The sequence below is a fragment of the Lissotriton helveticus genome, chromosome 10 (assembly GCF_964261635.1).
Source record: "Lissotriton helveticus chromosome 10, aLisHel1.1, whole genome shotgun sequence".
NCBI classification, from domain to species: domain Eukaryota; kingdom Metazoa; phylum Chordata; class Amphibia; order Caudata; family Salamandridae; genus Lissotriton; species Lissotriton helveticus.
Window position 1 is genome coordinate 710,066,908 of NC_136071.1, and position 14,264 is coordinate 710,081,171.

General features: G+C 43.5%; 1 protein-coding gene across 1 annotated transcript in view; it reads right to left on the minus strand.

Moving 5' to 3' along the window:
- Nucleotides 1-1,287: 1,287 nt before the first annotated feature.
- Nucleotides 1,288-14,264, minus strand: part of SHH (sonic hedgehog signaling molecule) — a 48,998-nt gene continuing 36,021 nt past the window's right edge. The window contains exon 3 of the mRNA XM_078663259.1: nucleotides 1,288-3,201. Coding sequence (XP_078519385.1) covers nucleotides 2,474-3,201 — 728 coding nt within the window. The 3' untranslated portion in view covers nucleotides 1,288-2,473. The remainder of the gene's footprint in view (nucleotides 3,202-14,264) is intronic.

Here is a 14,264-nt window from a genome sequence, read left to right on the forward strand (position 1 = left end):
CTGAGGGGGTAGATTTTAGGCGCCATTTTCTTAATTACTCTTGGTAGTAGTTTGCAAGTACGTACAACTGGACAGAGGATGAACGTCATCTCCGAATACCACAGCATGGTTGCAAAGGCAGTCAAACAGATAAACATGTGGTAATGCAAGTGTATAGATGCTAGCTATAAGCAGGTTACATGCGAGAAAATACCTCCGATTCCTTCACCTGCTATTACAGAGGGCCAGGGTTCAAATGCACGAAGCTGTGATTCACTAGGTTACCTATTGGGTATGAACTGAGTGTATATGCCTTGCTTTACACAGTGCTGTCTTGCCCTGCATGGTGACCCCGATGACATGCGGCAAAAAGCTCTCAGATTTCCCAACCTCATCAGCCAGTACCAAATCCAGTTGAGGCTTTGCATTCTGGGACTTTTAGTCCTGGTTTCATAATGGGAAAATCGAGACGTCAACTCCCATAATGCAAAGTAAAATACCCGGACTGGCAGAGGTACTCCCTACACATGCGTGCATGCCTGACAGCTCTCTGGTACAGACGTCCACCACCCATAAACCCAGTGATACGCTGCTTGCCACGCCTGTCATCCCCACCTGCTTACAGCAGAGGGGAGTTTCGATGCGGGGGAAACACACTAAGCAGGGCAGAACTGCGATTCCTTGTGAAATCCAGGCAAATGTAGAAAGACGATGAGCTGAAAAGTTCGGGTGCCTCCTAATAGTGCTTTCCGGTAGCAACCTGCGTACACACTGAACGACTTCGGAGAATTTGCCCGATGCAGATGCACTACGGTGCGCCTAAGGGGCTTTCAGCCCAGATGGGCACTATGTGTACCTAGAAAGAGTTGTAGTTGTAGTTTTCGGACCTCTGGCTGCATTTCCGCCATCCCCTTGCGAGACACGAATTCAATAACTACTGTATTGGTGCAAAAATGGCGACACGTTTTTCAACATAACTTAAGAAATCCCTCTTCTCGCTGCATAACGAAGCCCAACATGATATACAAAGTTCCAAACAGTGAAAAGGTGAAGCTGGTCAGCTCGCGTTCTCACAAAGAGGTGGGACACACTTTTATTATCGTGAAAAGAGAAACCTGGACCGTTAAACATAATCAATTTAAAGTAAAAGGGAAAGTATAAAGTAAGTGTCCTTGGAAAACTGGTGTATTCGAAAATATTGTCGGGTCAAACGTTGGCACAATCCGCGAGACCCTCGAGAATGAAACGCTCAAAACAAATCATTGCAAGTGAATTCAACAACGGGTAATAAATCAGGAAACAACGGGATTTCGTAGTTATTATATTCTAACCAGTTTGTGCATGGCACATTTTATTACTATAAAACTATTACAAAATATTCAAAAATACATTTTAGTAAATTTACAGCAGTTATTCCTCAATATGTTTTATGCAAAACGTCTTTTTAATCCCTCTGTACAAACTACAGTCTTCATCCTCAGGAATTCGTCACGATATTGCGCGCTTTTTAAAAATATTATCTTCTAATAAACTCTCTCTGAAGTTAAAAATAACAGTTACTGTCGGCAAATAAGTTTTGTAACAGTCTTAACTTTGCAGGAAGTGGCCAGAACGTTTTAAGAGGAAAATATTAAAACACAAATAAGAAAAAAATATATATATAAGAGATGTAGTTACGTTTTCAAAACTATGTTTTTAAATTAAAATAATATATTCTCATATTTTACACTATTTCAAAAACGAAATGTGATTCGGTAAGTAATGATCTCTCAAAAAAAATCTAATTTACAATTCTGTGTATAAAAATATAATTTATGGACCCTCGAGAAATATGTATTTTAATACGTTTCTTTAACCGACGAGATATATGTAGATAAATGCACTGTATTTTTGTTCAGCTGAAAGTTTCAGGACATGAATGACACATAGAAAAATAGACTCTGCGTATTTTTTCCTGGCCTCGCAACCCACTTCCTTTGTGTGTTTCCAAGTGCGGCCAGAAGAAACAAAGCATAACTTGACAATAAATTATCGACACAAAGAATTAAAGGCTCTGGAAGGTCCCATTCATATCATTAAAAACATCAATTAAAATAACAAACAAATAAATATCTAGGGTGTACGGTGAGGGGGGTCGGAAAACGTGAAAAAATAAACCAAAACAAAAAATAGGCCTAAAACACAACACAAAATGAAATCGTCTGCCGTACTTCTTTACTTGACGTATATTTGGAGTGTCCTGCTTTTATTTCTATTATTTTAGCGCTTTGAAGAAATTGGCTTTCAGCTGGGCTCATCTGGCATTCCCGAAGAAATAAATATCCAACAGGCAAGGGAGCAACGGAACAAATAAAGACTACAACAATAAAGGTATAAAACATAACAAAGAAAAACAAACTTCCGGGGTCTTTGTTTCCTTAATGTCTACTTTGGACAGTCCTACTTTTGTTTTTATTGTTCTGAAAGTCTTTTAAACTGGCTCCCAGGCTGGTTTTCAGCTGGACTTTGCTGCCATTCCCAATGGGTGGATAGTGTCCTCCTGTAACACCCATGTCCCTATCCGGTAGAGGATCTCCGAGTACCAGTGCACTCCCTCTGCCTGAGAGGGCGCTGGCGGGGAATGGCTGGAGTAGTCTTGGGGGGAAAAGAAAGACAAGACCCCTAAGCCCACTCTCAGAGGGGCGAAGGCCCAGTGCGCCCAGCTGTGGTCCTCTATGACCGCGTAGCAGGAGGCCAGCACCCTGTCTATGACCACGGTCCCGTGTGCAGTGACGGGAGCGTAGGCCCCCGTGGCCTCCTCCAGGTAGACTCGCTCCACCGTGGCTTCCCTTAGCCCCCGGCCTTCCCGGTCCACTGTGAGCACCCGGTACCCCGGCCGCACGCTGCTGGCGAACGTGGAGCGGAAGCTGCCAAACGTGGACCGGAAGTCGCCCCCGCTGTCATTTCCTGGGTGCGCCTGGGCTACAAAGAGGAGGTGAGCGGCGGTCAGACGGAGCCTCTCCCGAGGCCGAGAGGTCTCTATCACGTAGAAGACTTTCCTGACCGTCTCCTCCTTATCCATGAACAAAAGGAAGTCGCTGTAGGCCAGCTTGCCCTGGACATCCGCGGCGAGCACCCTGTCCCCCGGCCGCAGGTCCTTCACGGGAATCCTCGCCCCTTGCTCCAAGGTCACCGTGGCAGAGCCTGGAAAGCAGCCTCCCGATTTTGCAGCTACAGAGTTCTCTGTAAAAAAAAAAAAGACAAATTAAATGCCTTTTATTAAAATTGTTTCACTTAAAATGTCAGTTAACACCTGTTCATTGTTTATTAACAGAGCGCATCTGCCTTGTTATTTTAACCATAGCCCACACACACCGGCACATGTGGGACTATATATAGATAAAGGAAAGCCAAGGAAAGAGATAACACAGGAAAGAGACAGAGTGATATAGAAAATGGTGACATGCAGAAATGCAGAGAGGAGCGGGTATGGAGTACGCTGGAAGAAAAAGACAAAGCGAGAGAGAAATAGAGGTTGCCTCAAAGACAGTAACAGACAGGGAGATGGAGACGGCAAATAGAGATAGCACAGGAGATAAGCAGATAAGAGAGCAAGTGACAACGTGACATAGGAGGACAGATACACAGGCAAGGGATCACAGTTAGAGAACGAGATATGCAGAGGAGTGAAACGCAAAGACAGGGAGATATTGATGGTGAGAGAAAGAGACAGACACGCTCAGGCGGTGTCATAAGTAGCTCAGACTAGTTGCAAAAGGCATCTACTTAGGCAGCAATTCTATGTTATTCGTGCCTTATCGTACATCATTACACTTTACAAATGCATTTAATATTTAAAGTTCCCCATTGGTGTAATACATCTGCGAAAACAACCAGCCGTACCGATTACATGCAATCTCAGACCCGGATGAGCATATAACACAGAGCTCAGCTGATGGGTGTATCTGTTAGATAAACACACGGAGCGTTAACTCGTTTGCAACAACACTAATGACGTCCCAGGGAAAGACAAGAGGGCGAAATTGGATTTTATTGATTCGCTAACGGCTTTATCGCACCTGCTTAGTAAGTTAAACAGATCAGAGGGAGCTCCTGGGAAAGACATGGCAACAAACAAGCTCTGCGCCTTGTGTGCAGAGGGGTCCTGGCGAGCAAACAGCACCCCTGGGCGGCGCTGCCCCCTCGAGGCCGGCCCCGCTAGCGCTTTGTTTGCACATTCTGGACGCGATGAATACATCAAGTAGTGGAGCAACTCTCCAAACATGCCAGTGAATTGGCAGAGGTGTGAAAATCTGCCGCTCCGAGCAGCCCTTGTGTGGGCGCCCCTAATTAAAACCCAATAAAGGGTTGCCATTGTCGTCACAGGCTCATGCAATAAATGGAGACACTCTTGGAAGAGAGGGGCCACTTCCATTTTCACTCTCCCATTTTCTTTCTCCCCCTAACTCCTGTTTGCTCAGGTGCACAGCCCCAAAGTGCCAATTCACACACATCCCCTCCAAACCCCTGAGCCCCACAATCCCTGTTTGCACAGCAGGGCCGCATTTCCAAGTCACTTCAGACGAGTATTTGAATTTTAAATGCAAGAGCTTGTTTCCAAATACTTGTTGAAGCCCCCATCAGTCTGCCCTCCGGGCCCCCCGTCTCTCATCCCCATCTCGGAGACAATAATTCAGGCCTTTGGGGGGACCCTGTCTTTGCATTCCAGGCTACAGGACTTCACTTTCTGCAAACAGAGATGTGCAGGGAAGACTCTGCCCGCCTCAGAACTGCCCCCTTTTAATCTCCTCATCAGATTCCCCGTCATGACACGAGGGCTGGACAATTCTCATCAGACTGAGGCAGCGGGGTGCCGGCCGAGCCACCTCCACCCCCTGGAGTACAGTCACACGACCCCGCACGACACCTTAATATTGGCCTCCGTGGCTTGGCCTGTCTAGAATGCTAAACAGGAGATTTAGATCCCGCAGCGAAATAACGCGGAGGCGGATTAAGATGTTCTTTTGGGCGGTGAGACCTCGCGAGATTCATAATTAGTGACAACTTGGGACCGTCTTTACCACTGGGAATACATGTCTGAATCAGGTACATGCACAGATAACTCTTAGCTGAACTTATGAGGTGCCAGGTAGGTGAGTGGATGATGGATTGATTTACACACTGCTAATAAATGGTACATATCCCATGTTTAAAATTTAGGCAGAGAGAGGCATTGCTGATAGGCCTGCAGGCAGAGCTAGATTGATGAGAATGGCTGGCTAACTGGAAGGTAGACACATATACATTTAAAGTACAAGCAAAATACATTTTTCAATAAAAATGTTATTGTTTAAAAAAAAATACAACTATGCATAATATACAAATGTGTAATGTGTTCCTTGGTCCAGCAAAGCCACCTTATAGTTCTGTTGGCATTTACTAGCCTGGCACCAGAAGCAATCAATAGCATTAACCCACTATACTGCAGAGGTACCCATTATGTATCTTTTAACTTTGTACACATCCACACGCACAACACACCTAAACACGCAGGAGACTACCCAGTGGACCTGAGATGAAAGACCGAGTGAAGGGGGAAATTGAAATCCAGGTTCCTTAGTCATTTAGCTACTGAGAGAAAAGACCACTTCCTGACGTCCTGCAATAACCTGTTACTTTGTGTTTGCACAGCACACTGTTGCCATTGTCATGACCTCACTGGCTGCATGTTTTCTGGAAGGTGACGTTCTGCTTATGTGTGTAGCTTCCAGCAATTAACATATCCCCTATGCATTCTGGTGTTTCTCCTTGTCCCTATATTTCTGTGTCACTACGAGTCTGTTTGTTGAAGGGCAGGGGCGAAGGCCTTTTATTCCACTGGACAGTCCCCCAGTGGGCTAAACCCCTTGGACGCTGGTTATTAAAGCACAGAGCTGCTATTGATGCCTCTGTCCTAGTACCCAGCACCTGGGGTTGATTGCAGCAGGCAAGAGAAGGATTCAAGCGAGAGAGAAGGAGTGGATGGCAGTGGGAAGAAAGAGAGAAAGTGATCAGAGTGGATAGAAGGAGAGATTGAAAGTGGATAGAAAGAAAGAGTTTGAGCGAGTAGACAAAAGGAGCTGGGCAGGTTTTAGCATTTATGCCAAGGCTGCTTTTGGTTCCCCAGTCCCACCCTGTCCAAGGGTCACTGGCACCCTAGCATCTTCCATATTTCCTGATGTCCATCTCTCCTTGTGCCCATTGCTTGATTTGTAAAATAATATGTACAGGACCCCAGAATTTTCCTTATGGACCTTCTGTTGGTGCTGCCACATACTAGCGTTGCAGAATACCAAACCTACTTAGCCTTGAGTCCTCCTCATACCTCCTTTTTCAAAACCTTTGGCTTTCTATCTTTTTATCTCACTTTTGTGATTTCTTTTTTTTTTATCTCTGCTGTCCCTATTGGTTGTTGCTTTTTAGCATTTCTTTCCCTTCTTCTTTATTTTGTTTGTGCCTTTCTCTATGTTGCTCTAGGTCAGTCTGATGATGAAAAATAGGTTATGGTCCTCAAACATGGTTGCTAGTGCCCACCACATGCACCACTGTCTGTGACTCGTAGTGTTTCTGACTTTAGAACTTCTTTTAATATCTGTGTCTATCAGTGACCATATCTCTCAGTGCCTATATCTCCCACTGTTAGTGTCTCTACTGTCTCTGGCTCCGCAGAGTCTTTCACTGTCTCTGGGTGTCTTCCTCAGGTCATGTCTCCAAGTGTCTCTTGTATCTCCTTGTCTCTGAATCTGCAAAATGTCTGTGCCTTCCAGTGTCTGTTGGCTATCATATCTCTTAGAGTAAGTGTCTTCCAGAATTAATGTCTCCCAGTGTCTAAATGTGCCAGTGTCAATGTATTTCCTATTTGTTTCACTCCGCACTGTCTTCTTGTGTCTAAAACTCAACAGCGTCTTTATAGTGTCCTCACAGGTCTCCCCTCTCTCTTCATGTGGGCCCCTGTATTTTCACGGGTCTCTGATCTGATGTCATTCCACACCACATCACATCACACCACACCACACCACAAACCACCCCACCCCACACTACCCATACCATACCATACTAAGTCAAGCCATGCCTTGCCATACCATACTAGATGTATATGTGGTATGTGTATAGTGCAAACCTATCTGAAAGGCAGCATAGTGTTTTATTGTAAATTACCAAAAACAAAATTGTACTAAACCATAGTGCACCATACCATACTATACATCCCATCACTTTTTTTTTTTCCCCACAGTTGTATCAAGTGACAAAACCAGTTAAATTCCTTCAATTACAATAAAAACAAGGTAACACAAAAATAGGCTGATCAGCCAGTTCTAAACATTTAAGCAACCAATGATATTTCTCATTCATATCTCCTCCAAATAATCTTTGATGACAGCCCAAATTAACAGGCCTACTCGTTTTTTCCTAGCCCCTTTTAACGCATACAAACTCCATTCTATTTCATATATATTATATCATTTTGCTCTCCAAAATTCAAATGTTGGTGCCTCCGGTTGTAACCATTCAGTTGCGATGCATAAACGCGCGACAGTCGTGGCTAGAAATAAAAAGTATTTATGTCTGCATAGTACTGTATCCTTTCCAACAGCTTGTCCCCCTCCTAATACCATAAGAGCGGGAGATATTGTAACTGGATTTTGAAGGACCATGGAGAGAAAAGTTTCTATGCTAGTTAAAAAGTGCGCTAGCTTAGGGCAATTGAAAAAAATATGCAATATATCAGCATCCGCCACAGCGGAAGCATTTACCATCATATAGTGGGCCCCAGGTTGCCATCTTTTTGGGAGTATAATAAAGTCTAAATACTGTCTTATAAACTTGAGTCTTTAAATTAGCTGATAGACATCCCATCACATTTAAAGGTATGTTTTTATCACACTATGCCACAACATACCATACCATAAACTACAATATAGGACTGGACTGGCCACCCTTTTACTTTGTTTTTTCCACAGTAGGCTGCTAGCTAGGAGGCTGAGTTCAGAGGAGGATGTGCTGCGGTAGCCCATCCATGCCGCTGTGGGTACATTCTAGTCGTAATCTCCTTCTGTGTGGGGCTGGTTTGAACATTTTGTCTGAACTTAATTTGGTTTCCATTCCCGCCCTGCTACCATACTGTACGATACCATCATACTATACCGTACCATACCATTCTGTACCACACACCAATGCATACCATACCATACCAAGTCAAGCCATGCCCTGCCATAGCATAACGTGCCATGGCATACCATACAATGCCATACCACACCATGCTATACCATACCTATCAAACCGTTCAATGCCACATACCATAGCATACCATACCATACCAAGTCATGCCCTGCCATACCATGACATACCATACCATACCATATACCATAGCATAACATACCATTCCAAGTTAAGCCATGCCCTTCCGTAGCATACCATACCATGCCATAACATACCATACCTATCAAACCGTTCCGTACTACATACCATACCATAGCATACCATAAAATGCCGTACCATACCATCATTGTCTTGCTATTTTTGTGTATGTATAAGGTACTTGTATAAATCAAAGCTAGACGAACGTTAGCAGTGTTGGATTATGACCTACAACACAGCACACAATGTCATGTAAAGCTAAGCCTCGTCACAATATACCATAACATACCTACCACACCACACATTGCACCACACAATACCACTTGTGCAAATACACTAGAAACTCATCACCTATGCAGATAAAGAGTTGTGTTGCATGTCTGAAGTTTCCCACACGTGTTTTTTCTCAAACACTCAAATTCGGCAAGCATTTAACAAAAAATGCTCTTTTTCAGTAACCCCGGCCATAGCTACATTTTGCGGAAGTCGCACGTGGCGCTCAGAAGTGAACAGGGCGCGTGCGCCGGCCGCCACTTCCAGGCCCATGAGCCGTGACAGCGAGCAGACACTCGACAGACAAACAAGGATGTCTGTCCAGACGGCAGAGATGAAAGGCCGCTCATATTTTGACGGCCATTTACATGTTTTATATGCAATTTAGACCAAAAAAAAAACGCGCAGGCCCGGCCGGGTCCTGATGGAAATTAATGAAACCGGGCCCATAAATGAATCAGCCACTCGTCTTGAGCAGTTCGGACGTTTGAGGGACCGAAACAATGCGCTCGCCTCGGCCGCAGTGGAAATTAGTTTTCGCCAGACCGCGGTAATTGTGGTGGCAGGGCAGGGCTTCCCCTTGTAAAGTCAAACTACACATCTCGGCTAATCAGAGCCCTGACGGAGCGAGGCATCGCGCGGGGGCAGCCGCCCCCTGACTCATTTACTAGCGAGGCAGGCCAATAAAGCTTGCGGTCAGCTCCCATAATTAAAAAATGAAATAAATATACGTTTGACAATATTGCTCGCCTTCCGCAGGTCCGAAGTGATGCAAACCATGAGCCGTCGGCCTCTCGGCGGATGGGACCAGCCTCTTCCTCCCAGGATAGGGACGAGGCCCATTCATCCTGCATGTTGAACAGCCCACCCCATGCCCCCGCCGGGACAAACTAATTTTGCAGATATCATTTAACAGACCCAGCGATATTTTAATTAACTGTTATATGAGTGTTAAGTTATCATCAAAAGGAAGTGGTCCAAATTGAAAACATGTTCCTTTTACGGTCAGCTCCGCGTCTTTTATAAGAGGCCTGTGATATCTCAGGGAGGTGATGTTTGATCCTTTACTACTGTAGAATTTCTTTGCCTTGCATCTGTAAGTCTGCCTTTGTAGAGCATATTGGCAAGTGTAATGTGACACACACACACTTTACTTGCTTTTCTGCTTCTATTGCACAGTGCTGTTTTTTCAAAAACCTATATATCACGGGGGTGATCTTATACAGTCAATTATTTCCCAGCATTTACATAAATGCAATAATATCCATATTTTGGATTTTATCAAATGAAAAAGCTTAGTCTTACAATGAGTTCCTTCTGACCTATTTAGTCTCTAAGTATGGCAATGATTTTAGACAATGAAAGTGTCAATAGACACTGTTCGGCTTCATCACTGCCTCTTTTAATTAGGATTATCTTCATAAAAGGTAGACACAAGGTTAACATTCTGATAGTAGTCACCGTCAGTTGTTAGCTGAACATTTCAGAGAGCAGTTTGAAAACCATTTACTTATAAACACAGTTGACCTTCTTAAATAAAGTTTAATGTATAGTAAATAGTTAAATAGTATAGTACAATATCATATTGAATAATCACTTAATTGTTTATTTAAAAAATCATCTTTTCAATGATAAGTGCAGAAAAGTCTGACTAAGTGGCCCATTTTAAGTCGACATTTGGGGTTCCCTGCCTGCCCCTTATCAACCCATATTGTAACTGCGGATGTCTACCATACACATACCAATGTCATAGTTTAATATACCACTAAAATAAAGACAACAAAAAATAAAAATAATCCCTCAGCTACAAGTACACCGTGGGCGCCTTGGATGGAAGACAAAGCATCTGCTGAGTAGTGCCAGCCTGTCTGTAGCTTAAGCTACAGATTTCATTCAAACTCTCTCCATCACAGAAAATGCCCCCATAGAAACTGGTGAACAATTCATTTGAAAGGGTCTAATGTCCCTATCCCAGCCATGTGTAACAGTACAAACACAAATATCTGATATAAAAAGTGTGTAATGTGTAACACTAGAATAAATACGTACATAAGTAATACATGAAACCTAAATTCACTGTTACCAATCAACACCCACAGCAGCACAACCTGCAACCCAAGGCATTGCTCTGAGTGAGTTGACGTTGGATTTCTGTATTAGTTAATTTTGATGTCATATAGGGAGCTATGTCACTACCATGTGCCCACTTCAGAGCATTAACTTAGCACCTTAGGATCTAACATTCCTGGCGATTGAGAATTTAATATCACGTTTTATAACACAAACATTCCACTATTTTGACACTTTGTATTTTGTAATTGTTTTAGCACATAACTTATCCTGAACACTTTTTTATCCAATGATTGCTTTGATTTCTTAAGCGAATGATGGTCACTAAGTAGAGTTAAGTAGCACATAGTTTGGATTTAATCACAGCTGTCTAATGCCATAAAAATAGGACTAGTGATTGCATCAACCATTTTGTATCTATTATGTATTTATTGTTCTCTTTATATTTGTGTTGTATTTTGTATATCAATCCACCTCATTGCGAACTTCCCGGTATTCGGGTTGAAAGGGTACAATGTATGTCCCATCATCGGGGTATCTGTCCTATTTTTTCTCTGCACCATCACAAACATTTCTACTGATCAACCAGGGGTGTGCTGGCAAAACTGGGCTCTTCCATTAATTTCTGGAAGTAACTTTGCTGACTCCAATTGCCTTTTGCTGTTGAGAGAGGTTTGCGGTAATAAGTGCCAGAAACAATATTTCTGCTATGACTTCGAAAAAAGTTTAATACTTGCTGGAATGTGACTGTTGGTAATCCTTATATTGGAGCAGTACGCTTCAATGTATTTAACATAATGATTGATATATGTACAATAAGAGGTTTTTCCATTGTTCTCCACTGTGTGCATGCAAGCTGTAAATGTATACTCAAGAAGAATTAATATGGGGTTGTTTATGCTCCACTGAATACTGTCCATGGCACTATGTATCGTTAGTAAAAAAATGTATATCTCTGTAACATACAAATGAGTATTCTTTCCACATTCACTTTGTAGTCAACACCTTGATGATTTACTGGTCATGAAAAATATGTTACTTTAAGGGCCATCTACTGCTGTGAATGTCAATGTGCATGGAAAGTGTACAGATATAGATTTACGAATCCTTCATTATGTATTGCACATTATGGTATTAATGCGTAATGTAAACATTTATTTTCTACAGGTTTAATAGACATATGCATGTCACAGTGCAGGGATATATATGGAATCTATAGTCATCATTTGGATGTGACATATTATATACACAGAAAACAAAATCAGTTTTTATTGTTTTGGCTAAAAACTTAATTTATCATTATATATAGATAGTAAACAAACATGAATCGGTAATGCCTTTGTTAAGTATTGTACATGTTCACATACTCCAGGCATTTAATGAAACTGAGTTATTTTTGTCCATGCCAAAATTCTAGATACATCTTGACATGAATTCTTTGGGGCAATTCACAAACGCCTTTATATATAAAGGAAGTCGTTTTACAGGAGTACTCTTTTAATTGCTAGTACATGTTTTTGTGGTTCAGCCTAAAATGTCCAGCGCCCTGCTAGTTAAAGTGAAAAGTAAGCACGATCCTTTCTATTTTAACTCTTTTTTTATGGATATTCACTGACTCCACATTTTATATGTTATGGGGCAAGTGCGTGATAAAGTATGTAAAGTATTACTACAGGCTCAGTAGTTTATGTACTCGCAAATGCTTTTGTGAATCGGCCTGAAAACGACCAAATTCCTATTAGTAAAAGTGCAAAAACGCACAATCCTTTCTATTTTTTATTTTTCTTAATGAATATTCCCTGAGTTTTCTCTTTGTATATGTGTTGGGGCCAAGTCACAACCATCCATCCATCCATCACATCCATCCGTCCATCCATCCATACATGGCACCACACATAGACACACGCACACGTAATATGTAAAGTTGTACAAACTAAAAATTATGAATCCCATATGCAGCTCATGCCTCCCACCTGCTGCCACTTACAACACCACAAACTAACACTGGGTATGGCTGTCCCACATATACTTAGAGTAGGACACAGGATATAAACAACAATGCATGGCCTTTGGTTATGCGCAGTGTTGGTTTGAGTGCAGAGCTAGTACTTTGGCCGAACGCTGTACCAAATCCTCATGTTGACAAAACCCCCCGCTGAATGTCTTTGGCCATGCTCAAGATCCAGCTGCAAGTCCACTTATCTCACTGTCCTGGCCACGAGTTGTGATTTGAGTAGTGTTTGAAATGGGATTTTTGGCAGGCTAGGGCATGTGCCAAAGCCAGGCATAAACCACCACTCTAGTCAGGATAAGGGAGTTACACTCCTAAAATAACACCTGCTCATCCCCTTGGTAGCTTGGCATGAGCAGTCAGGCTCATCTTAGAGGCAGTGTGTAAAACATTTGCACATAACCGACAGTAAGACAGTGTAAGCACTACAAAAGGACACCACACCAGTTTAGAAAAATAGCCAATATTTTTATATACAAAACCAAAAACGATAAAAATCCACAATACAGTACTTAAAATGCCACAGTTATCAAAATACGCTTGAAAAGCCGTTCCTTGATGCCGATAGCTCCGTACAGGGCTATCACAGCATCGTGAGCAAACAAATCCAAACAGTTCTGGCTGAATGCGGCTTCATGGGCAGCTACCGTGTCAGGAAGATCCACCAACAGTACCTTTTAGAAATGCAGGGCTTCGATGACCTCTCGTTGAGCTTCCGAAAACACGGCGTCTGCAGGTGTCGGTTCCAGAGGTCGGTGCAGGAGTCGTCGGGGCCCTCGAAGTCACACACGTTGCAGGTCGATCTCTTCTCTGATGGAGTCAGGAGTGCTGGCGTCAGTGGCGTCGTGTGCTGCTGTGCGAAGTGCAGCGGTGCGGCATGTGGTGCCATCAGGTCACGGTGCGAGCAGCGGCTCGGTGGCGGCGTCAGATGACTTCGTCGGTGAGACCAGGGTAGCGGTGCTAAATAAAGGCTGTGCTTGTCACAGTGCTGGCAGGTCACGGTGCAAGCAACGACATCAGCATTCCTGAAGCACTGTCGTTGTCTGACGTACTAGAGTCAATGGCGCCGGCGTCGGTAGGCCAAGGCTGTGGTGCGGGATGAGTGCGGTGCGTCGTGTACCTTTACGAGCGGTGCTCTGAAACCATGGTGCAAGCAGCGGCGTTGATTTCGGCGTAGAGAGTCGTCGTTGGAGATACCAATACGTCGTTGTGAAGTGAGGCGGTGCGGAGTGCGGTGCCCACAGGTCGCGGTGCGAGCAGTGTCTCGGTGACAACATCAACAGGCATCGTCACTGAGACCAGGGTTGCAGTGCAGTGCCCTCTACGGTGCCTTCAGGACACAGAGTTGGCAGCGGCATCGTAGATTTCATGGGGTTGCTTTTCTTCTGTTGCAGCACAAAACACACAGTCCCCAGTGCTGAGGGCAGAAGATCTTGAAGTCTTTGTTGTTCCTGAGACTTCTTGAACAGGGGGCAAGCTCTACCTCAAGCCCTTGGAGAAACTCACAAAGTAGATTTCAGAAAGTTCAGTCCAGTCCTTTCACTACCCAAGACAG